Here is a 26,890-nt window from a genome sequence, read left to right as displayed (position 1 = left end):
CTAGGAGAATCCCTTGTAGTGGATGAAGAAGAATATGAGAAAGACCGCGTACGCCGACGGGAAGGTGATGCGTGCGATCACATCGATCGTTTTCGCCACGCGTATCGGATGGGGCGGTTCCTTTTTGCGCACTTGCACGAAGCACGTCTGGAAGGGCAGAAGAAAAAAGGAATTAGTTGCGCCTGATTTGTTGATGAATGAAATACAAAAAATAAATAATAAAATAATAATCAAAAACTATAAGATGAAATCTCTGTACTTTTAACGCACTGGAAATGTTGTTTGGTTACCGGGTTGGCCTACCGATTTTAGTCTACGAAAATTTAGAATGCACTATTTGTAAATTTCCAAGCACTTTATGACTCATATTGATATTCGATGTTAACTTTCAGATACTTAGAAACAATGAATCGTAGCATTTATTGTGAGTGTGACTAAATCATTAGATTTTAGTAAGAAAGGCTAGCGTATGCAAAGTTATTTTTCATATTTACCATTGATGGGGACATCAATAAATGAGAATAAATGTTGAAGAAGAGTTTTGTTAATATTGTAGAGGCAATAAAGAGTTAGTTCAACGAAATCATAGCAAATCATCTCGTTTTGGGTTTTCTAAAGCTTTTTTTCATTCGGAAAAGATTTTTCTTTGCTTGCATGTGTACGAGACTTATGAGAATGAAACAATGAAATATGTATCTGTAAATCACAGAACTGTATCATTTAACATATCTTGTTTTAACTATAACTTATAAACTTATAACATATAAAAATTATAATATCTTCCTACCTCAGTTGCACAGCCATTATTTGCCGAGTGCGTGCAGGGGCTGGTTCCACCCGCGCAGCTAGTACACGCGACGATCTCGTTCGGTCCGCCAGATTCCCGCTTCTTGACACCCTGTCAAAGGGAGCATGGTTAGTGGTGGGGTAAATTTTTTCGGATACAGAAGACCTCGCTTCGGTAATGCGAGTGCGAGGTCGAAGTATAAACAACTCACTCAATCAAAACTCAAATAACATAATTAATAAACAAAACGAAACAATCCAGTTTTCGGGTACATTAACCAAAAGGGAGTTTTTGTTTATGATAAAACAAGGGAGTGTATTAGTTTTGCACCGTGCGAACTGGCAAAGGAGCGGTTTTGTTTGATGGTTTTGTTCATTAGTTTAACTTGACGTTATTTTAAATGAAAACTCGACACAAAACACACACGCGGACAAACACGCACACAAATCAACAAATATACGGAAATTAGTTTGCGTAGTTCTGGAACTCAGTTTCATTACGGACGAACATGGTGATTCATAGGAAAGCGATTAATATTATTTGTTTTATGATTGTTACCCAATTTAAAATTAAAAGCAACATTCGAAAGGACGAAACAAAAGTGAGGTGGAATAAATTAGATTTGAAAGCGTTCCCTAGAGACCCGTGACTTTGGAAATACTTTGTTTCCCGGTCTAACGCGAGTTCCATTTAATCTGCTGCTGCTCATAGATTGTTGAATGAAGTTGAACATCTAAACATGAACCCCTAATTATGACCTATGGTCACTATACAGATCATACACACTAATCATACAACCAGAGCATGCATGGTCGGTATCCATCTGCTGATTCCGGTTGACCGGAACGGTTGACCCAAGACGGGTTAGAGGATGAGAAGCACTCTAGGACCATTCGAGTGAGAAGGGAATAGATTCCTAGTATGGATGGCATCTGAGGACTATTTCCTCGCTCGGAAAACGGATAGACGTGAGAAGGGAATAGATTCCTAGCATGGATGGCACCTGAGGACTAGTTCCTCGCTCGGAAAACGGATAGACGTGTGGCGTGCAACTTTAATTGGTGAGAGTTAGCTATGTATAAAAATTTATGTAATGTGTCTTCTATTGCATGTCTTCGATGTTGACAGGATGTTGCTACAGAAGGAAATGGCATATGCACAATATGGCAGTTTGTTTTTCGTAACCTATTGATATTGGTGAATATTGAATTTGAATTGTTGTAGGCTCACTTTATCCTCTATGACTTTTAATCTACTGCTGTTTTTTAAACACTTGTTGATCCTTGTTTAAATCTGCTGTAACGATGCATTCATAAAAATCAAAATTTCCTTCTTCAATTTTTAAGGTAATTTTGAACTGACGGAACATTATACTTATTCTTATACAAAAGATAAACGAGAATAAACAGTTACTAGGCAAGCTACTGTGTATTGTACGCAAAGATTGGATTCTCCAAGGGTTCTATATTATCTGGTGATGTAGCTGATTGCCATAACACAAACGAATTTGCCATAATGAAAACCTAATGAATTGGATTAAAATGATTGAAATGATGAAAAATTTAAATGATGAAAAGACCCAGTTTATTGCATAAAGACTTTTTTTAACTACTAAATCACTCGAAGCAAGAAACGTTAAGAAATGTAGCTAAAATAAAGACGATCATTGTGCCAAATATAATGAAAATCTCCTCTTGACTCCTTCAATTGATACAGTTTATCTAATCTAACCCTATGTGTAGTACTAATCTATTGTCGTTCGAAAAATAATAAACGCTTCTCACAACACGAAACAATGTTGCTAGAAAACGTTGTATAAAATAGATGAGTAAACTCCGTACGAAAACACTAAAGGTTTTTGCCTTTAATCATTCATTCCTTGAAGGTATTTCACTTACGATAGCAAAGACAAGTCCGTACTATCGTTAACAAGCACAAGACGTCCACTGGGAGAGCAGAAAACAAATATAATACCCAAGAGTACATTTTCACTGCAGGGAAATTGCCTCTGGCCGAACCAGCTGCCTCATGTTGTGTAACATGAAACGAAAATAAAAATTCACATCGGAAGCTCCGGGTGAATGCCAATGAGGCTGGCAGGTTTGAAGCAATCCTGCTCAGTACTCTGTATTGTTTGCCCTAGTAGGTATGAATATGTTTGTTTGTGTTAACAAAATGTACAGGAGAAAAGAGAATTAAAGGATCGATTGTGTGTGTGTCGGCTTGTGTATATGAGTAGATGATCCAATCTTTGCGCTCAAAATAGTAGTCGTCTTCAGGTGGGAAACAGGACACACTTACCGGCTACGATAGGTGCAGGACAGGTCCACGAAGCGTTAGCAGTGGTGGAAGGAGGCGATACGATGTGACAGTAGGTGTGTATGTGTGATTGTACAGGTTAGTATTCCAGGATCCCGGGTGGATGGGTTCAGGTTGAAAATGTTGGCAAGTTTCGATTTAATTGTGCGCGGCCGGGTTTAAAATGCATCGGGGAAGGTAGTTTTAGAGTAGGGACACAACGAAAGGAAACAAACCGAAAGAAAGACCGAAAAAGGGAGGAAGGGAAAAGAAAAAAGAGAGAGAGAGAGCATAGGGTTGATGGCGGTTCATAGAGGAAGAGAGTAAAGAAACACAAAACTAATTATTACACACGTTTATCTAGACGATAAGCAGCATCAGTATCGAGAAGGTTAGATAATTTGATCTAGAAGAAATGTTTTCAGTGAGGATGCATTCTTATCAAACCGTCGGTTTCTTTTCAAGGGTGTTTGCTTTAAATCAACGATCAAGTTGGGTTTTCTTTAGTTTTTTTTAACGATATCGATTATCATCCCGATGAAAAATGCATCCTTGCTGTAGATGGCTATTCTTGTAGACAGAAGTTGCGTCAAGACATGAAACATGTGCACATGATGTTGATGACGAAAGTTGGTGAAAAAAGGACTGTTTCGGATCAGTAGCATGAACAGGAAGAACACCTGTTACGAAGTGTGGAAAACATCTGTGTTATTACCGAGAAAAAAGGGTGTACGTTGTTGGAAGTCACCATGGTTCAATGTCATTGCTCCATTTTTAGCGTGAGCTTTCGTAGCCGAAGAATCCAGCGGAGTTGCAGGCAGTGGGGCGGACTTTCGGTTTGTCATTCATTACGAAATGCAATTAGCTAACTATCAATCAACAAGCTTTCCGTTCGGGAAGCGAGCGAGTTTTGTTATTTTCCCATTGCAACTACTAATAATTAGAAGCGACATGCGACAAATGAAGTTACACGTATCCGATGGATACAACGAGCAAAGTTTGCACTTTACGAAGCAACGTTGAATCAATCTGCGAGATGTTGTCGGTTTTGGATTTTATCCTTTGGTTGTTTTTCGCAACCTACTGATAATATCGCGCTATTGTAAAACTTGTTCAATAAATTCGTTATTGACTGTTGTACGCGTAGTGCTTATTCAAAAAACAAACGATACTGTAGTAGCAGATTTATGTTCTCCGGAAACTCGGGGAGTTGGGGAAAATAATTTCATTTTGACTCAAAAACTTGTACTTCGCCAAATGTACACTCGGAAAATTAGATGCCATTGTTCAGCGAACAGCCGAACGTTGACAGTGAGATGAAAAGCGGAATTCTTCGTAAATCTGACCATGCCCAGTGGCTGAACATGCCTCTCTGTCAGCTCCTAGGAGCAATCCGGTATTCGTCTATGCAAACCAGTGCTGGGTTCAACGGTCAATAAACGAACAATAAATATGATGTACGATTGTTTGTAGCCGAAAGAGTCCCCTGGGGCAATCCGGGGCACAATAATTCTTTCACCTTGCTATGCTGTGGAAGGCTTGTGGTTTCGCTGTATCTTAGCTGTGCACTATTGTGAGTTTCCTCCTTCCCGCAACCGTTGGCTTCCCCGTTCGAGTGAGGCCTACAATGGCCAAAGCAAATCCCATAATCAACTCGATCCTATCATAATTTCCGCCCAAAGCTTCGTCTGCGCCCGGAGAATCGATGAGTTGGCTGCCTGCCAGACCGGCACCGGGTGGGCGAGTCGCTTTCAAAGCACTCTCGTATCGGAAATCGCAGTCTTCGAAAGGTTTGTTCAAGCGGTTTTCTGCTTTTGATTCCCGGTCATATCTCGCTGCTCCACGCTAGCTGGTTTGCTGCTGGGGCGATAATTTTCTTCCCTTGCCACATCGGCTGAAAAAGGCTAGCCTAAGGGTGTTCTTATATGTGTGTGTGGGTGTGTGTGTGTTTGTGCGAGAGTGATGTTCCACCTTACACCCATCTCATTTGGTTGTCATTGGACGGAACGGTGGAAAGCGATTTATGTTCCGCTTAAAGCAGGAAAAGAAGCACCAAGTCTGAGTGACTTTGGGGCTGCTGACGACCGATTAGGATGAGCTGTTGCGTTCATTTGTGTGTATAGTACCGGAATGTAGCTAATCTGAGTAAGGTGGCGTGGAACATTAACCGCATGAGCAGGAAATCATTGGCTCTTATTCGGCCGAAGGTTTGGGAGGGATTCGAATCCATAGTTTTAGAAATGTTATGAAGAGTTTCAACAAACATTTAACACCTTGTCTGCGATGTCACCCATTTTGAGGGTGACACCAACAATCCTCATGTATCCTTTAAGAACCATAGTATATGCTTGGTTTTCTAAAACCTTTGGTTTAGTAAATTTTATCAAAAATTGTTGTACTAAAATAGCGCGGCAGCCAACGGGCTAACTTGCAGCCTCGAATTGTATTTTATTTATCTCTCGTAAGAAGTGGGAAAATATAAAAATGATCCACGGACTTCTAAACGTTTTCTAAACGTCGCAGAAGTTCAAGTAGTTTTTGTCACATATTGTTGATGGTGAAATGGAAACCTTCTTTTTGTGAAAAATGGGTTTAGTCCATATGATGCTATATGTTAAACACAAGTACACAAGTGCAATGAAAAGTAAGTTAATTTTCACACACACAAACACACATGAAAACAAACACCAGGCAGCCTTCGAGAGCGCTTGCAACGGGCGCACGGCTCACGGTAGTGATGCACAGAGCGTCGAACATAGGAAAGAGGAGCAGGTCAAAAACACCCACTCGGTGTTGATAATCGATATTGGAACGCTTTAAAATGGCATTTGCTTTATGCATCGCTATCATGTGCTTGCACCTGGGAAGGCGAAGGGCCGTTGGCGAACGGCTCGTTAGGGCAACAGTCAACCGTGCTCCGCGGGGCGTTCAACTTACAAAGCTGGTTTCCATGAGCCCAATTTCGTTAAGCTTCGTCTCGACAGTTGGGCGGCGGCGCGTGAGGCCGATTTCGGCGGGCCCCTCGAGTCCTGCCTCGCACATCACCACACTGCTTTGTGCCGGGCGCATCCCCCCCGGGCCGGAAGCGCCTGCGGCGCCTACAGCCGTGGCTCCGAGAGGTGCTCCTGAGGTCGCCACAACCGGTGCCGTCGGTGGTGGCTGTAAATTGCCGCGCGATGGCACTTGCGCAACGCGACCGGAAGCTGCGGCGGCGGCGGCGGCGGCGGTGGTGGCAGAGGCGGCAGTAGCGACGGTCGTCTTCTCCGCGGCAATGGCGGTGTGGAACTCGCGGTCAATTGTTTCCTGCTCGTTCAAATAATGTTTCGAGTTGTGTTAATACTTCAGGCAACAGTGTGTCTGCTGACGATTAACATTCGCCGGTGTTAGTTTAATGATGCGAGGTTATGTTGGGATGTGTTATCAAACATGCCAAACACGTGTTGTCGTTGTTCTGGCACTGCCGACAGAATACTGCTAGTATATTATTGCTGCAGTAAAATTAATCTTAACCTTTATTTTAAAAACTTGATCAAAAATAGGACAAATGTTCTTAAAAAATGCAGCAAAAATAGAACATTTCTATCCATCCTTAGAGCAGTACTGATTTGGATCAAAATATCAACTAGGTTTGAGCAAAATCGCATGTCGTTTTTATTAGTCTTCCCCAGGGTACTTTATGAATATTTATTCAACACGGCGGCTGAGCCCCAAATGAACGATGTTTGATGAAAGGATGTTGTTAGAATTTGTACATGTCTTAACACATTAATTGTTGACGGACAATACACCTACAAAAACGTAACGAAGTATCCGCGGCACCTAAGGTACACAACGGACAAGCAACATTTCACACGATAAGCACCACGCACAAGGCTACGTAAAACCGTACAATAAGCTTTTTTATTCTACTGCAGCGTTATTGACGGAAAATACTAAACAAACATCTTGTGATAGGTTACATTAGCTGGATTTTGGCTTCGGGGTTGTATCGTTTGTCTAGTTGTAACAATTAACCGATATTTTACAATGTTTGATAAGGCAATGTAGAGACATGGCAAATTTTGTTTCTTTGATAAAATAAACCAAACAGAAAATAAGGCATATTGTTGTTAAGGGTCTCAAATTGTGCTGAACTTGTACCAAATGGTTTTTTTATGTTTTATGCGGGATAAGTTGTCAAGCGGGGAATGGCTTTGTTATGTCAATCTAAATGCTACATTGCTAACATTCTAAAATTTATTTCAAAACGTACAATCAAGCACCAACATGTTTGAAGTGTTTTCAGCTAATTCATTCAACAATCCAATTAGATTTATTAATTCCTGGATAAGATTAAACGCAAGCATAATTCGTTCTGCTTCTTTTTTCTAATCAAAAAGAAATAAGAATAAACCGTCACATTTACGCATTGACAAAAATGCCAACCCGTGACTTTTGCAAACATAAGAAAAAAAGTTAAATCGCATGATAACACGGAACATATACGGCATCCGGAATCTTTTTTGTAGCTTTGACACTAGATAACTGTAGCAGGCAGATTCTAATGCAAAAGGCGTCGCAAACTACGAAGCCCAAGAGGATAAATAGAAGGCAGTGGGTTCAGACACATGAGAATGATGACAATCTATGACCGATGGACGGAAAATGACCAGCAAGACAAAAAGCGGAGCTGTAGGCTGTATGAGCTAAACAGGAGAACCGAATCAACAGAACACGTGAAAAAACGTGAAGAAACAGCATAATAAGTATTTTAAAATAATGCAGAGTGTCTAACTTCTCTAAGATAAGTGATAAATATTCAAAGATTTAGGAATGAGCGTCTGCTGCTTGTAAGACTAAAATAACGAAGAAATTCACTATCGATTGACTATAGTTGACAATTGGAATATTACCGGAAGGAGTCGTGAAGACTGTCGAGCATCGAGAAGTATGTTTTTGAAGCGTTTTTATTTATTTTATCATATTCAGCAAGCAGATTTGTCCATGATTGTTTTAATTTGTGGTAATGGCCAAATATATCGGAGTGCAACAAATATCCAATTTGATTTAAATTCAATTCATTGGAAGTTAAAACGAACGTATTTGTAATTATGAAATTTAAATTGTTAAAGAATGTGTTTCATGTTTCACGCAAAATGTAATGTTGCGGTATCGGGAAGAGAAGAGAAGGAGAAGAAAGAGAAATGAGACGTACAGACAGAGAAAGAGAAAGAGAACGATTGAGTATAAAAGATGTGAATAAAAAATACTAATGGAATGAATGGTAACTTCATAAAATTTAGTTTTCTTTATATTTAAGCATTTTTTTTCTAACAGTTTCATTAGTAAAAAAAAAAATAGGACCGCTTTTTATTTGATCTTAGAAAAATTCTACACGGATCAGTTTTTATTCATATCTATCCAACACAATGCTCTACTCCTGGAAAATCGAAAGATGTAAAAAGCAAAGGAAACAGAAAAACGTAAGCAAATGCAATATTAGAGCATAGCTACACTCGTATGCCGTGTGTTTGCGATAGGATACGTAAAGTGGCCCATGTTAAAATATATGTTATCTTCACAGAATTTGTTTAGTAAATCACAGTTTTACAAAGCCACAGAAGTTAGCTCCAAATGCGGTAGGAAGCTGCTAAGAGATAGATAGCTCTTTTTGCGCCATCAGCAATCAGCAGCATTAGCAACATCGTCCAATTCAGAGATGTACTCGAATTTCAACGCTATTTTTGTGTTCAATTATTTACGGACAGTGAGGCGGACTTTGGATGCTCTGAAAGAGTTTTGTGTGGAAGGTAAAGGAATAAACTTTTCAGGAAAAAAATGTTATTCATTCTTTAGCGCGGGAGAAAAGGGGAGGGAAAATTGAATGTAAATTCGCGTTCGAGACAGTATCAATGATTGTTTGGGTTTTGGTTGTTAGGGTTGGTTTAGTAGATGATGGTGAATAAATAAGATAGCTTACCAGGGGACTAGCGAGAATAATTCCGATCCTGCTTAGGACAGCTGGAAGACGCTGGAAAATGACATTACACAAATTGGTTGATACTAAAACATACACATACATACAACAGAGCTCGTCGTATTTTGGGAAATTAAGTGGTTGGTGAGTGGTAATAGAATAAAAAAATCATGAAAGGGACGCTAGTTCTTCACTAGTTTTATTACATTCTGTTTTAGATTTGATATGAGCGGATCCATTTTTTCAACTTGAAGTGTAGGTTCTTCGATATCGATTTCGTTTTAGGGCTCTTGACTGTTGTTCTAATTGTTAGTGTTGAATCATTTGGAATACTAGTTAGGTTGACTAGTTTTTGTTGAAAACTGAGCTTATTATAAATAATGCATATCTTGTAAAACATAAATTTGACCTCCAATAAAGAAGCTCAGTGTGATGTTTGCTTTAAGTATTTTGAAAAACCATGTACAAAGAAAACTTGAAATGCACAGAAAGAAAGCAGCTAAAGTTAAACCTTTACGGTTAGCAAGCTAAGAAGCGAAAGAGAAAAATGGGAAGCTAGTTTAAGAAATAGGAAGTTACTATCAAAAGCAACAACCAATATGAGACCTATTAAACAAGTAGGTAAAATATATCGTACGAAAAACTGAAAGTTTATAAAACTTAAGATTCATAGGAGGATACGAGGATTTATGGGGACAAACTAACATTTGTGTAAATAATAAACATGAAATGTCTCAAAACGTGTTATTTCGATTCTTCGGAAAACCAGTAGTGGAGCGGCCTGTAACATAGAATAGAGCGCAGTTCGAAGTTCACTAGCAACGAATGCAAGAATTACGTTGAGTTCCCGATTGGAAACATCTTTATGATATTGTTCAAGTGTTTGAAGATTGATTGATTCTTTGTCGTAACTCTGAAAGCATCGCACAGAAAGATGGACTTTGTAAAATACAAAATTCTTACCAAAAAAATAAGCATAAAAGAACAAGCTTGATTGTTGAATGAATTAGTCCGATTGTTTCTATCCGGCTTCTAATAACATTTGTATTAAATTGAATAGTTTGGTGAAGATTATCATTAAATCGTCGATTTTTACTTGCTATTAAAACAACAGATGAGGACAAAAATATTGAATGCAACACGAAATATTTAATTCTTTTCTGATTTCACTGGCCCAAACAATTGATATATGTTATCTAATTGGTAAGATTATGACACAGAACTTCGAAAGACAAAAATGTTAGATTTTAGTTAGATGAGAGGAATTTAATGTTTGGATTATGGTTTAATTTTTTTATACTGCCTAATGGCGTTATAAGTTTCCACGAGAACACACTGTCATAAAAATACGTAGCATATGTTAATGCTTCATAAATCTTAAATTTAGTAAGTAAATATTTTCAAATAATATAAATATTTTGCAATTAAAATAGATATCACAAAGATAAGAAATTAGTTAATATTTTATCGTTCTAATTGCTTAGTAGCTAAATCAATAAACCTTGCATAACAACTCCACTTGCAGTATTTTACGTTGGGTCGTTTGCAAACTGATCTAGAAAAGAATGAAAGCTGGAAACACCAACATCTTTCCTGGTCAACGTCTATCATTTTCATGAAGTCAAAAATGTCCTAGTCGCAGCTTACCATTTTGTTGACCTGACCTCAAAAGCTATCATTGCTACATTACAACAAAGGAGTCTTCCTGTTTTTTTTAGCTAATCCTAACGAATGTACCGGAAGTCTCTTCACCAATGATCTCTGAATTGGAAAACCATAAGTTCCATAGACAGTAGCTGTCAACTACGTTGACGAGAATGATATATGCACTATGTATGTATCTGTTGACACCAGAGGATGTTAGAAATGATCCTCATTGTACTTGCACAAGTGTTCATTTGTAGAAGGTGCTTGAAGAATACGAATACGAATACGATTAGTCGTGTAATTCTTTTTTTTTCAAAACTTAGAACTTATTTTGACTTGCCTGGATTAAAGGATTATTTGATTTCATATGAAAAATGAAATATTGGAGGGATATTGAGCGACATGGTTGGAGAAACTGGTATAAGGGGTTATCATGAAATCGTCGTTTCGTTTTAGCGGTCGCTAAAGGCGCTCATTCGTCGCTAAGGGTGCTCATTTGTTCATTATAATGAACTTTTAGCGACTGAAATGAACAAATGAGCACCTTTAGCGACCGCTAAAACGAAACGACGATTTCATGATAACCCCTATAGTGTTAAAATGTTCACTAGATTTGACTAATCTAGATAACTCGTGATGTTTCAGGACAACACACTGCAACCCTGTATTGTTCGTATACGTCAGAAGTAGTAAGTATTGTTAAAAGTAGGCGAAAAGTGGAAAAGGTATTGAACAGAGTTGATTTTGATACGATACAGTACAACAGATTTTCTGCGTCGACTTGATGAGAGAAGATTGAATGATTAGTCGATAACAATATGCGAAACATAATAGTGGTAAACTACAATGTTAAATATAAAAGTTTACGGGCTGATAATACTAAAATGTAAGTCCATGGAACACATCTTCAAGTTCTTCGAGTTCGTAAGGATGAAAAATGTTTATTTGATCATTACTTAAGAGATGTCACCGAACAAAATGTTTTATCCCAGATTAGTCAAGACGGTAATTTGTTTAACATGTTCGAGAAAGTAGCTATTTATAATTGAAATATATTACGTCCAACTGGCATAATCTACGGAAATATGACGCTCTAACATAAATATAAATTTTGTGAAAAAGAGGCCAGTAGAAGAAAACGAGTAAAACTGCAACTGCACTCAAACATTTATTAAGCGCTACAGCCATGTGCAGGATGTATTTCAAACGAAGCGAGAAGAAATGTGTAGGAAAAACTGCCGAGCTTTGTTAGGAAACATAGTTATAGAAGAAAATCACAGCGAGACAACACGAAAAAACATGTAGGATGCATAACATTGTTTGAAACAGGTGGATAAAAAATTGATGGCCGACATACTGAGAGAAACATTATTTTTAGCAATTAGTAAACTTGAAGCTTCAAACAAGCCTGTTTTGTTTTTGACACGGGAGACTTTTGCTTGGTGTTCCTTTTGCATTGATATTATTATGTTTGGGACATTTTAAATCATTTCTATCGGTTTGCGAGATATGATAAGTTATAGATAATGCAACGAATCTTAGCATTTAATGTAGGCGTGGCTGAAACATTCCTTTTTCCCAGCCCAATTACATTACTATAGGTTAAAATAAAGAGTCGGTTGCAACACGTCGAGTTAACGACACCAATTTTTGAAGATCTTTCGAACCGCGTAGATGATTGAACATAAATCATGATAAATGTTCAATAGGAGCAACAAAAAAAAAAAACAAATCCAAAAATAAAAATCATATTTTAGAGAAAAAATATCGAAAGGATAAAGAAATAATTTTAATATGTGAATGAATCTTGTTACAAAATATAAAAAGAGACGCAAAACAAAACTACGCGTCAAAACGTACTGTAAGCTAAACAAACACAAACTAAAAGCACAAACGAATCGCATAGATGAAATAATCGCAGAGATGAAAAGAGTCAGCGATAGAGAAAATGAGAAGAACAGCAGTTGTGGAGAAATTAAAGAGAAAAGTAATGTGCACTGCAGTGATCGCGCAAGGGGCGATTCACGGTGTGGTGTGGTAGGCAAGTGAACGTAAACAGATTGTTTCTGGTGGCCGAAGGTGGTGGGTGCCAGTGGAAAAGGGTTGTTTATTTTTTTCGGTAAAAAAGGGCAAAAGAACATGCCGCTCGTATCTCTCCTTCGGGGTATTGGTTTAATTAATTAATTTTGTCTCCGGTTTGTTGCCGTCGGCGGCGGCATTTGTCGTCATGTTCTTTTCCCCCCAAATGTCGAGGGGTGGTGGGGTAATATTGTTGAGTTTTTTTTAAAGAAAATGTATACCGCTTGGCATAATGCTTGTGCTACATTACCTGAGTGACTGGATTCTCTCCAGGTCTATATACAACGTTGTGCAACGGTCGCTTCCGGCCGACATAGTTGACGCAGACGAACTCCAGCAGGGACGCGTAGATGAAGCACATACACACACCGTCCCACACGTTCATTGCCGTCAGGTTGGAGACGACCGGAAGAGTGCTGCGGAAACCGTTTGAGGTCGTGAAAAAATTCAACATGGTCGTTACACCTGTACATTCCGTGGCGTTTGTTTTCCGTTGCAGGTCCCACCGATGATCGATGGAGACGCCCGGTGGCGCATAACCGAAGTCGATGGTGAAAGTTGAACGGGGTAAGAGAAAAGGAAAACGAGAAAGAAATAGTTAAAACGGGATACATATTAATACCGGACTGGTCAGCGGCAGGGATGCATTTTTAATGAGCACGTCGCATTTTTAATGAATCCGTCCGTTGTCGGCGTCGGGGTGAAGCAAAACTAATGGCGGTTGTTCCGCCATTACGGTCCTGCACGAGGCGTCCTAATGTCGGGAGCGTGCGTTGTGTGTTTTCGTGGCCGTACTAGTCGTTTGTGCTTGACTGATGAAGCGACTGGTGGTAGTCGAGGTGTACCGCGATATGTGACCGTTCTTGATACCGGAACCCGCAAACACTCATAGAAGCCACAGCGAGTAAACGGGGTGAGGAGGGAAACAGGGTGAGGAGGCCGTATTTATACAGCCAAGTGGTGAGATAAGTGGTGAAAAATACACACAAATTATAGCGCAAAACGTTAATGCATCATTACGCGGAGAAAGCATGACTCGTGTTCGTTGCAGCATGAAATTTTATTCCACGCAAATGAAAATTCCTCTCCAAAGGGTGCAATCAATTAGGTGTGCTTTAATTTGCATGTGTGTCAGTGTGTGTGTGTGAGTTGATGTGTTTTGTTAATGTACAATATCGGGAATATGTCAAGCAAGCTTTGTTTTCGTATACCAGCACGGTGGCAATGTGGTAGTTTTGTTTAATTTGCCTCATTTGATTTTCATGTTTCGTTATTCTGATTTTATACGGTAATAAGTTTCGTTTTTAAGAATTATTTCTCTGTTGGGAATATTTTCAAAAACTAATATATTCATTTATTTGTATCTAGCACTAACCAATTTAGCCAATCAAAAGGGCAGATAAATCCCGCTGATTCTATTCTAAAAATAAATGACATCCATCGACCTGCTCTAAATTGATTCGTTCACTTAACCGCATCCAATTAAACCAAACATTGGTACAGTATCGCAAACATTGGCGGTCGCATGCCATCGCTCGATATACGTATGGTGTCACCGGTTCACCAGGAGCCGAAAGCGGCTACTGCCATATCCTTGACATAGTTCTACACCCGGCTGCCGGTCGTAACCTGCAGGGCAACCCAACGACCGGAAATGGCTATGTCCGTCAGGTGCTGAAATTATGTACATTGGATGGACCATGTCAGTGTGGTTTTCCTCAGTCACCTAGCGATGGCGAGTAGGTCTATCGGCGGTAAATCGTGGAATGTTTTGTTGTTGGTGTTGAGTAGACGAGGCACTCCCGTTAAGGGATTGGTTGTCAGTAAACTAAAACTGATCTGCCCAAACAAAAAAAAAAAAAAAAACAATCGACTTTTAATGTTGGCAGTTTTTTCTTACCCGTGCCTGATGATTATCACAAAGTAACAATTTCGTACGACTATTGATCCACATGTCGTGCACATATCCAGGCATCCCATATACACTGCTTCTTCGCACAATTACACGAACATTTACATAGAGAGTACAACATTCAGTCAAGAGAAGTTATTTACAGCGAAGAGAAACACTGGTGTAAAAAACTAACACAAAATGGTTGCTTTGTAGCAAAATCCGGTTATTTGAATGCAATTGTTGCCCTGGTTGTAATATGTTTGTATGTTTCCCTTTTTTGTTTGTCGTTAAGACACGTTTTATTTTACCAATAATTGTAAAATCTATGTTTAATATTTTGAGTTACTTAATGGCTAATACCATTGGCTAAATGAAGTTAATAAATGGATGGCTCACACAACACCACAATAAATAAAATCAGAAGTTGAATGGGACATGATTTGGAACAGGTTGAACAAGGTAAACAGTATTACATATATACTTGCAGAGGTAAAACATGCGCCAGAATGTATGCAACGATAGGTACATGTAATATGAAACGCCTGTCTCCATTACTTATCCAGGGGGCTATCCACCAAACTCAAAATAGATTTTTTTAATTATCCAGAAATTTGGGTAAATCAGTAATCGAGGCCCCGGCTTTCGTTTTTTTCGGGTGTGGCTACACCTATTGAGCGTTGATATACCTAAATGTTTGCAATCGGTCCATTCCATTAATTTCGACCTACGAGGGTGCGGAGGGTGCGGCATACCGGAGGGCCCACCGGCTCGTAATTTACTGCTTATAATTCTCGCTTTACGAATATCAAATCAAACGGCAATACAAACCGGTGCATTAAATGTTTCCACGTTTTCCACATTAGGATTCCACGTTTTCCACTTGCGAAAAAATGGCCAAGATTTTAAAGTTCCTGGCCTTTTTTTGACACTAGTCTATCGGATTGTGTTTGAAAATGAACTAAGGACAAAATAAATGTTATCTTTTCGTATAATCAGGTTAACTTTCTGTGAAGGTAAGTGAAAAAGTTTAGTGAAATCGCTGCACGGACAGATGGTAATGCAGTCGCAATTGTTAAGAGTTAACATACGTCAATGGACATGAGCACAAATACAAGAAGCAACACATTGAAGGCGACGACAGTGCGGTTCCATGAGGACAACACGATGGCAGAAGAGAGTGTGTTGGTGAGCAGACAGTAATACAGAGGGAGTACAGGTGGATGAGGTTAGACCGCGTTTCGCAGGATGTTTTGCAGGGCGTTTAATGTTCGCACTCGGGACGAACTTAGGACAGTGCACGGGCAGGTGGTAAGGGGGGGGGGGGGGGGAGGGGGTAAGGGGAGGGTTCTAGGGTAGAAAGGGGGGGTTGATCGGTCGGGTGGGATTTTTATTGTATTAAATGCGCTTACCTATCATGACCCTCGCCGGGACCGCATTCCATTCGAGCCAGAACGTGATAAACGATGAGGTCACCAGTATGATGCCCGGTATAAAGACGGTCGTGAAATAGAAGGCTCGATCCCGGGTGAACATGAGATCTACCTTGAGGCAACTGTAATTACCTAGTGTGTTGATGGGCGCCGTGAGGGTAGTAGTTGTCACCGCCGGACCGAGGGATGGTGTTGGAGTGGATTTATATATTGGTTATGTTTGACGGGGGCGAAATTCCGGAAAGTTGTTTGAAGCAGAGAGCGCAGGGGATATGGGAGTTAATTGATTTGGCAACAGACAAATTGCAATAAGTATTGCGAAGGTATGAGAGGCCGCACACCAAATTGTTTTGGAGTGTTACGCAAGTTTATGTGAAAGTGTGGAAGTTTCACACAGAAATGAATAAAACCGAAGTAAGAGTGAGAAACATGTGAAAAGAGGGGCACGGAGATAGATAGAGAAATATAAAGAGAGAGAGAGAGAGAGAGAGAGAGAAAGAGAGAGAAAGAGAGAGAGAAAGAGAGAGAATGAAGAAACAATGCGATTGAAACGTAACTATGCCATCCGTACAATTTCAGGAAATTTCATTGTTTAAATATAATTTTACCACGAAATGTTTTCGAAAAAAAAGCAGAATCATTGAAAACAGAAATAATTATTTGAATACAAATAAGAACTTTGGATTCCAAATTAAACTAAATGGTTGTCAAATTTAAATATCAAATTAGTTCAACTGAATCGGCAAATTCCAATAGGGTACGGATTTGTTTTGTTTCAACTCGAGAATGGGTTACCACTTTGAGGCATGTGTTGCACAATTTCCATGGACGAAGTTCAGCAGTGTAAACTCTTTTTAAAGTATTGGATAAAACGCTAAATATTTGACAAGGGATTCTGGTACGAAATTGTTTTAGATGAGCTATCCATAAATTTTAAAACAAAGCTTCAGAAGTTCGAGAGTAATAAGTATGTAGTAAAGGGTGCTTTTAAGTAGTGTCAATGGAGACGCCTGGTGCTTGAAACAACGGGAACCACCTGTTGTGCAGATTTCCATTAAATCATGCTTCGGTATATAATTATCAATAAAGGGGTTCAGCCACGATGAGTTTAACAGTTTAAATATATGCCAAAACGGAACGGCACTGTTTATGATGTATGTGTGTTTTTGGTGATTGGTAATATATACGAATGAGAGTGAATCTACCGGCTTTCCTCCGAAGCAACATTGTGATTTTCTTCATTTTAATGCGTCTGGAGCATGTGGGTTAGCATCTTTCTTGAATCACGTGCATCATGCAGAGCAAATCGAAGAAAAGGCATGAGCATTGCATCGATGATGATTTGCTTGCACCAAACTTTCCACGTCATGATAAAAATCGTTAGATTGGTTATGTTCATTAGTTCGCTGGATGTATACGTCTGCTGTTTTGCTGGTTGCGAGCTGGTTAGGATTCGGTCAGTTCGATCTGATTGGTCTTGTGTGGTCGGGCGTAAGCATGGCGTTTCGTATAGCGTACATCGTACAAAGGTCATGTGGTAGCGGGATTGCATTTGCTTCATTTGCAACCATGACGCGCAGGATGATGCGATACGTGTGCCATTTACCTATCATCGATCGGGCCGGGACCGCGTTCCATTCCAGCCAGAAGGTGATGAACGATGACGTCACCAGGATGATGCCCGGTATAAAGACGGTCGTGAAATAGAACGCTCTATCTCTTGTAAATATTAAATCCACTTTCAGACAACTGTAATTTCCTATACACACACATACACGCACACACCGAAAGGGGGGTTGGTAGAGAAAAAAGAGAAGGTTTCATACGGTCAACCATTTGTTCGAGGGCTGCTACGGTGGAGTGTTAGTTGTAATTTTGGTTTGCCTTCGCATTCGCGGATACAGTACTTTGCTCTACCAGGATCAAAACTAGGGAGGATAGTAGATACAAATCATTACAGGGCGATTGTGAAAGGAAACAGTACAGAGCAGAGAAAGAGGGCTGATGGATTTAGTTCGTTTGGCAAGAAAAACATCATTGCTTCGAAAAAAACAATAATGAGGAAAGGGTGTAGAAACGGCACGAAATGTCAATCCAGAAACGTAAAAACTAATCGGATATAAAAATAGAAGTTTTAGAAGAATACAAGCAAAACAATCTAATGTAAAAATGCTTTTTCTGTTATTGATACCTTCATTTGTAATGAAGTTTTTCATTAGTAGATTACTGTGTTGTTACACAAACATCATGCAAGTGAGTGATATGTAATATATCATAAATAAAACTATAAGTAAGTTTTGTAAAAATATAAATAAAAGTAAGAGATCAATAAAACAATACTTGTTCCAAATAAATATGATTCTATCATGAACAAACAATGGAAAGGAAATGAATCTTAGTAAAACTTTGTGCTGAGATATATTAAGTAGCTGTGTGCATTATGTTTACTCTTACGATGCATAATTAAAACCAAACAAAGCTATACTCAAAATGAATAGTGCCTTTAGGTCTCTAGGTTATATTATGTAAAGAAATATTTTTAATTAGCTTATTCAATTAATGTCAATTTACACTTTGCTTTGTTAAGAACAGGGCCTTTTATCCAAAGTTTTTGCTTTGGCACCATTATGCCAATAGGAGACCGCCACATGAAACGTGCAAAGTGCTTTTGGCCAGTCAAGCATAGTACAAGTATACCTATTATAAAAATCTCAAGACAAAAAAACGATGTGAAAACGATAAACATTGTTTTCGAGTGAACATTCATAAACAGAATTGAATGATTGTAGACAAAGAAATTAAGTAACCAAAATCTACAGATAGCAAAAACAAGGGGCAGTTGGCTGTTTCGAGCACATTGGGCAACGGGAGGATAGAAAAAGTTTGAATGCTTGTATGTACCTTGCTCCTCAAAGCGTCTTTGACACAAATTACAAAGAAACTCTTCGTCTTCTACCGACAACGTTTGTCCTTCGGCTGATGAAGAAAATGTTTGCACGTGCAATATGTCATTGTGAGTTTTACAGATTGTTTTCAGTTGCGTATATAGAGTGGAATGGATAGGTGCTGGTTGGGTACAAATTTGAAAAAAATATGTCTAGATTCTCATCGGTAATAATCGATGAACGCGTGTTTTGTCAAAGGTAGAGCAAAGGATGCGTCAATTGGTGGATTTTTGCTTTTTTATGAGATTTTGACACATGGTTCAGTATAAGTTTGATCTGGTATTAAAAAGTTAAAGTTTATGATCCTACGAAAACACTTTTTAATAATTATTTGCATAATATATTTGAGGTAGGAATGAAATATTTATAAACTAGATAACAAATATTAAAACTTTATGAAAAAATGTTGCAATAAAAGAATAATCCATTCATATTTGACTCTACATAAGACTACCACTGTAGGAAACTCTCTGTAAACTTTAAAACTAAAGGAATAATCAAAAAAAAATTGACAGACAAATTAATGCAATTTACAATGTGTACAATATTTTTAATTTGTTTTATTTATAAGAGATAAAAAAATGAGGATAATTTTAGACAAAGATGTTTTCTTTTGAAAATGAAGAAAAATATTTTAAAATGTTAAAATCAGTATGAAAAATGCTTGAAAGACGCAATCAATGCTGTGGAAATTATCTAATCTTTCCAAACGACAACGTTATTTTAAAATGAGCCAGTTTGCTGCGTCAAAGCAAAAACACCCAATACAGCAATAAAGTAAATACAATTGTATAAATGAACGACTGTGCCATTCATGGAGCTTTTTATTACTGCATCTCTCGCCATTTATGTGTACTGGCTGTTTCGAACAAAAACCGGAGAGAAAAAGTGCTCTCTACATTGAACCACCGAAGGAATCGGGATGACTGCGACTCAAGTGGGGAGGGAAAAGGAATGTTGAGTGGTACTTAATTTACATTGCACTCAACTAAAGTGTCCGAGCCATACGCTTGTTCGTTGTTTAATTATGGCTGCGCACTGGAAGCGTGCGCCTTGCTTGAGGTTGCAATAATTTGCAATTTTTGCTCGATTACTCAAATGGAGCGGAAGTGAAGGTCGCATTGTTCGGTTGACTAACGAGGTGTGAAAGAGTGGTGTGGTTCAAGTGTAAAATGGCGCATCTCGAGGATGCTTACTGCAATATTTTATTTTTGCTAGGTTTGTTTCAATCTTGAAAAGTATTCTACAGACCAATGTCCGGTAAATGGTTCACAAACATTTTGAAAGTACCTAATGGTTTGTTAGGAGACTAATCAGCAGACACATAAAAATACATTTGCAGAATAACTATGTTTCCAGTTTGAAATAAAAAAAAACAAAATGCACTATTATTTAAATGCCTTCGAACGAAAGAAATGTCAAATAGGATATAATGTTATATTTTGATGCTAATTGCTTTTAAATTAAGTGAAATTTAAACGTTCTTACAAACGCGAAATAAATTTGAATAAATGAAGAGAAGTTAAATATTACCGAGAAAAGAATCGTACAATGAAGATATCGTACAATGACTAAAGAAATTTAAAATTTGAAGAAGACAAGCCAACAAATATTTAACTATCTCTTAAAACTCTTCACTGAATGCACCTTCGCTTTCAACCAGTTTGTTGCAAATATGCACAACAAATAAAACAAACTAAATCGAATGGAAAAATGCAAACATTGAAGAGGAAGATAAAAGTTGAGTAAAATCACACAAATATTTAAGTAGTCAACAGAACACTCGATCAAAACTAAACGTTTCTCCGTGCTCAGGGTCAACCACGGAGCTCCCGTTTTCGATCCGAAAACAAACACTCATTGCCGAAACTTTCGCTTACCTCTCCAGCTGGCCTTGATCGGACAGGCAATTGTTTGGTTTTGTATCAAGTACGCATTTAGGGTCGTCAGCGAAGGGCTCTTGCGCAGAGTGTCCTCGTCGTTCTTCCAGACGTACGTTATGGCCGATTGTTCATACGATACTGTGCGAATAGAACCGGAGCAGGCGGAGCGAAAAAGAGAGAGGAGAGAGAAACATTGAGGAAGCGCTAGGAAACGCGAAAGTGAGAGGTTAAGATGAAGCGATGAGGATAAGGAGTGATAAAGATGAATGTGATGCGCGGGTGTGGACATTTTTCCGACCCAATGTGAAAATCGTCACGAAGCATCCCTGGAGGAAGTCTTATCAGAAGTGGCTTGTCGTGGGGATGAGAAGAACTCCTTGTAACGTTTGCCACGCACCGTTGGTTGGCTTCGCTTCACATAGGGAGTGAAAGTGCTTAAGCTGGGTTTGCTTTCGAGGATAGGAAATTCTGTTTACGTTCAATTTGGCTTAGGAAGGTTGATTCAGCTAAAACTGGCAAGTAAACATCGTTCGCTAACCGTTGAAGCAAGCCCAATTTTTCTTTGGGTTCTGGTTTCTTGGAATTCAAGAATGATCTGTTTGTTTCTTATATCGTCAAAAACTGTGTGATTATCTTACAATGTTCAGCAATAGTAATCAAAAGTGATGAAGTTACGATGAATGTACTTACTACTTTCTAACGCAAACGAGCACAGTGGATCATCGAATGGGAAAATGTTCAGTCGTCCCTGGCAGGACAGTATAAGATGCCTCCTGTAGAAAAGGGAAGGAATAAACAACTTGTAATAATCTGTTTGAAGATTCACGTTTTAAATTGTATTAGTAATTGAATGTTTTCTTCCCAAACCGACGAAACAGGGTACCGGGACGCGAACTTACCTCATCAGATAATTGATCGTTCCGTTGCGGTATATCCGGAGCGCAAAATGCATCGGTATAATCGGGTCCTTGAAGTCGCCATGCATGATGAAGTACGTATCGGGCAGCCAAATATCCTCGTGGTGATGTATTGCGTTCAAATATTCATACTGCGACTGGTTCGCGTACCGCAGCCGTGGATCGAACCATTGTTGCTGCAGCAGGAACTCGACCTCGTATTTCTGAATTCGTTTGCATGCAAGAAGGAAGTCGATTAGTCGCTTATCAAATACGAGTCGACTGAGTGTTGTTATGCGCAAAGCGGCGTTGTGATTGCAACCAAGCAATGTATAATATTTATTTAGTGTTCATCCATTTCACAAGCGAACACCCACGGTTGGACCCGCATATTTCGCAAACATACTTACCAAACTAGACTCGTCAGGCGAAGCTAAACTTAATAGTAAAACGCTTACGTTCACAGTCAATGTACCTGAAATGAGAAGAAGCACGGAAAAAAGAGTATAGTGAGCCGCCCAAGTGAAGATCTAAAGAGGGAGGGTAAAGAATGGCATTGATATGCTGTTAAGGATATCATAATCTTCATCTGACGTCCGCGTGCAATTAGCATAAGATCTACTTATGACTACTGCTATTTTTTGCAGAAAAAAACAAACTCAAAAATCAAACATGGTAGGATATTACAAAATAAAAATATAAACACCACGCAGTCACGCTCCGCAGGGCCTATTAAAACAGCGTTAGTTGAATACTAGCTACGGGAAATGCTGTCTAATATCGGTGCACGATGAAGCGATTGTGCTCCAAAAAGGAGAAAGTCGAAATATGAAGATACCGTTCTTGTTGGTGTGTTAAGAAGTAGATTCGATAATAGCAGATGTCAAAAATATAACATTATGAAAACAAATAAATAAAGTCTCAAGTGCATAAGATAGTCAAAATTAACTGTTTGATGGATGTAGAATCTATAATAACAGGATTCATTAAAAGGAATGACTGTTTCAGCTATGTGTTTTTGGTTTGTACGATGTTTTAAGAAAAACATAGGATTCTCTAGTTGAAACTAATAAACAGAACTGAAATTACTTGATCTGGTTTATAAAGATGTTATTTGCATATAGTGTCATATTTTTTTACAAAATATACAAGCCTACGTAACATATGTTGATATTGTGTGCATGAAACCAAATTAGACAGACACAAGGAAAGCTAATGAAAGGCGGCTGAACATATTGCCGCGACGGATGGATGCAGTTATGGATGAAGCATTCACGGCATACGTACAAACACACGAAATCGACACGTAAACAGAAGATGGGCGCCATTCGCACGGGGCGCTGGAAAACGTAATTACTCAACGAACGACAAACGGTGGTACGATATTAAAATGGAAAGAAAAAACCAAACAAGACAAAGTACGAAACGGAAACTGGTGGGAGGAAGAAGGAACAAAGAAAGTAGCGGACGGAAACGGTAGCAGAGAAAAACTAGGGCACAAGGGAAAGCAAACGGACCACGATTCTGGGGTCGTCCTGGAACACGCATATCCGGTATGTGTTTAGCCATTTCCGGCGTGTGCATGCCACAGCAAAAATCCGCATCTGCAAAGAGGAAGAGAGATAAGAAGAAGAAGCAAACAGGGCTACCCTTTTCGGAGCAGGTTTTACGGTTTCAGTCGGGTTGAGGTTGGGTTGCTGGTTCTATTTTGTTTTAGTTTTCTGTTTTACGAATGTGTATGGGCGTACTTGGTGGTATCTGTTTTTGTCATTACGGTTTCACCAAGAAGTGGCGATGGTGGAAGACGTTCGGAAGAAGTTTGTGCACATGGTTTTGCGTGTTCACCGGCCCCCGCATTTCAAGGGGCATTTGTTTCGTTGTGGCGTTCTGCCGGTCCCGCTGGGTTCGGAAGGTGGAGCAGAGGAGTCCAGCTTCATTTCGGTCTCTGTTTGAAAATCCGCAATCGTTTTGCGCGAGATGCTCGTACTTGGAAGCCTTGTGGTTGAGGGGATTATTGTTTGAAGAGCGAGACACGACATAATGACATCTACTAAGGGTTTCAACGGAAAGGTGACGACAAACCCGATGCTAAACAGAAGGGAAAATGGCGAGAAAACGGCATGTGCAAACGATAACAGTAGCGAAGGTGGAATTAGTGAATTCACTTCACCAAACAACTGAAACGAAAGCAAAACTCATGCCGATACAATAAAGGAGGGCCAAACAAGTAAACTAGCAAAACGGAAAATCTATTGTAGCTTTCAGACGAGGGGAAACAAATTAGTATAAAAAACAAGCTTTTTGACACTTAATCTTAAACAAAACTGATAAACGGCAAATTTTACATCAAACAAACTAAATGATCATGTGTTTTTTGCATCTTTTGATTTTTCATTTTGCCAACATAAATCTTATGACGAACGTATCATTTCCATTAAACCAATTGTTTCTTGTTAAAGATGTTTTCTTCAAAACTATTTACACCAATTATTGAAACATTGAATCAAATAAACTTGTGGTTCAGCAAAAAACTTAAATGATCATTGTTTAAGGCATTTGACAGAAGTATCCATGGTATGTATAAAATTATAGACATGTGTGTGGTGGAATATAAGGTAGGAAAACTAGAAACCCTAAGTAAGCAATTAAACCATCCTTTATTAGAGAGAAAAATCCGATAAAAGAACGTAAAGGCGTGTGACAAGTTGAAAATGTTTGTCCTAAAATAGGTTTTAAAATTTGTGTGGACGATATAATTCATCCTCCTTTGTGAACGAACAATCCATACGCAAATCATTTAAAATAAGGTTAAAAAACGTTTGCCAAAAAAGTTTTTTCCGTGTAATGAATTTCGTTTGAGGATTAAATGTTACTGCGTCCAGATTGAAAATGGAAGATAATGGGTTGGTTTATTTTTTCTTAGAAACGCTGATGTTTCACTTAAAAGAAAGCAATACTTACCGTCCACTGGTGGTAGCAATCGTTTATCGTAACGGGAGTTTTTAAGCAGATGGTCCAATATTTCCTTATCCGACTTTCCTTCGGCGAATCTACAGGTGAGGCGCAGATATAGGAGAGAGTGCGAAGTTAGTCACAAATTTTCATCATTTAAAAAAAAGTGAATTTCATCTACAGGACTAACAAGTGACACAGAGTTTGAAAATAGGTTAACGCATGCAGTAGACTAAATGGTATCGAAACAATTGAAACTTGAGAATATATCAAAAGAAGGTGTATAAACCAACTTTCATTATTATAGTACGCATTAGTATGGAATTGAATTGCAAACGGAGTTTGAGTGACGGGTACTTGAGTTGGATGTTTCTTGGTTTGATTTTTTAGCAACGTGAAAAAAATGTTTCGTATCGATCTCACGAACAGTTTCCACCAATGCAATTTATGAGTTTTGGCAATTTGTTTGTCTCGTACTGAAAGGTTGACTCTACGGGTGGGTACTATTGTATTTACCGAACTCTTCCTCTTCTGCTAGGTTACGTTAAGGGTTATCATAGAGAAACGAAATATAGGAATTAGAACATGTGCTGTGAAATAATGCTGCCTACAGCAGTCTTCGCTTTATTTTAAAAGCGCTAGCATTGCATTCCGTGACAGTGCCTATTGCGGTTTGTAACAAGTAGCATAGCGCGCTCTAAGGTTTCCCATGTCCGTTGAACATGAGTGAATGCTTTAAGAGAGAAAATTTACATTCGGGCTAGCTTTTGAACATATTTTCTGGCATAGCGTTTTCACTATGTGAGCAAGGTTGCCTACATCAATGAAAGCTGGTATGTGGGAAAATGAAGAAATGATGAAATGATTAGGGATTCATTCGGATTTGATTGATTGATTGTTCACTGGCATTCTGCCAGTTTAATCTACTGTTAATTAAATACTTCGTTCGAATGAACTCCCTAAGAGGGTTGAATGAGGATTTTTAAGCTGAAAGAATTTCGTTAAATAAAGCCCGACAAGCAACGGAAGAAACCCAAAACCTAGTTCTGGGGATGACGAAGCACGAAGTTCTCAAACATTGTACGAAAAATGAGCTTGACCGATTGTGAAAAATGAGCTTGACCGGAATGGGAAAAAGCGCCAGCCGAGTACAGACAGTTCGTCATCCTGCACGGTACTTACATGGGGTGTGCTGTGTCTGAGGCAACTGTTGGTATCGTTAGATAACATAACGCTAGTAGTACACTAGAGGCTGCGTATAAACAAAGTGAATGTCTTACAAGATGGTGGCTACTGGTTGGTTTTGCTACGGGCTGGAAAGCTGCGTTCGCCTCGGCGTTCCGGTGCTCCCGGGCGGGAACGTGAAGGTGCTCTTCCCGAGAGGGACTCGTGGCTCGAGGGTCGTTGCGAGGCGTTTGGAAATCGGGAGCTGTCTCCGGGACCTTCTCTACGTCGGATTTAGGCGCGCTAAGACCGGCGCTGCACTGTGCGGGATTTCGAGTACGGCGACTTCGGAAGAGCCTGTTCGGTGTCTGCTCGCGCTGCTGGCGTACTACTTTGGACGGTCTCGGTGAAGTTTCGCGAGTGATCAAGCCCGGCAGGCTCGTTGGCAGGGTGGGACTCACGCCAGCGTCGTTCGTGGCGCTCCCTTCCCGTGCCGGACCTACATGGTGTCTGATGAATTGGGAAAGTTTGTTAAGCACGAGGGACGCGTAGCTGTCGAGCACGGTCGGGGTCGTGGGATGTAGGAAGCTACGGGAAGGCTTCCGGAGGGTGGGTGACGAACAGCTTCTTCGACGTTTCTTCGCCGTTCCGGCCACCTTTCTGCCCGTTCCGTCCACCGCAGGCGTTGCCTCCTGGCCACCCGGCGGGCAATGTTTGGTAGTGGTTCTTGAAGGCCGCGGTGCAGATTCGCTGCCGCTCGTCGCTGGTTGATGTTGCGGTTGGTGGCTAATGGTTGCGGTTGTGGTCTGCGACACCGGTGTCCGTGGCTCGCGAAGGGTGCTGCTTTGGCGGGGTCGGAGATCCAGCAGCTGCAGGTGCTGCTCGGCTGACCAATGCTCGTTGCGGTCCGATCGTACTGGTCGATGCTGTGGATGCGCACTTTCGCACGGGTAACCCAT

At 39.6% G+C, this 26,890-nt stretch overlaps 1 protein-coding gene across 1 annotated transcript; it reads right to left on the bottom strand.

Moving 5' to 3' along the window:
- LOC131293879 (gamma-aminobutyric acid receptor subunit alpha-4) lies at positions 1-26,890 on the bottom strand. Its single transcript, XM_058321929.1, has 15 exons — positions 25,950-26,890; positions 25,284-25,298; positions 24,777-24,865; positions 23,333-23,419; positions 22,226-22,290; positions 21,819-22,039; positions 21,610-21,692; positions 20,917-21,057; positions 18,993-19,067; positions 17,698-17,850; positions 13,018-13,232; positions 9,045-9,095; positions 6,023-6,388; positions 788-898; positions 1-147 (listed from the first exon to the last, which is right to left on the bottom strand). Exons 1-15 carry the CDS (start codon positions 26,888-26,890, stop codon positions 1-3), a joined length of 2,760 nt encoding a protein of 919 aa, XP_058177912.1.

This window comes from Anopheles ziemanni, chromosome 2, assembly GCF_943734765.1.
Source record: "Anopheles ziemanni chromosome 2, idAnoZiCoDA_A2_x.2, whole genome shotgun sequence".
NCBI lineage: Eukaryota > Metazoa > Arthropoda > Insecta > Diptera > Culicidae > Anopheles > Anopheles ziemanni.
This window is presented reverse-complemented; position numbering and strand designations above follow the sequence as displayed.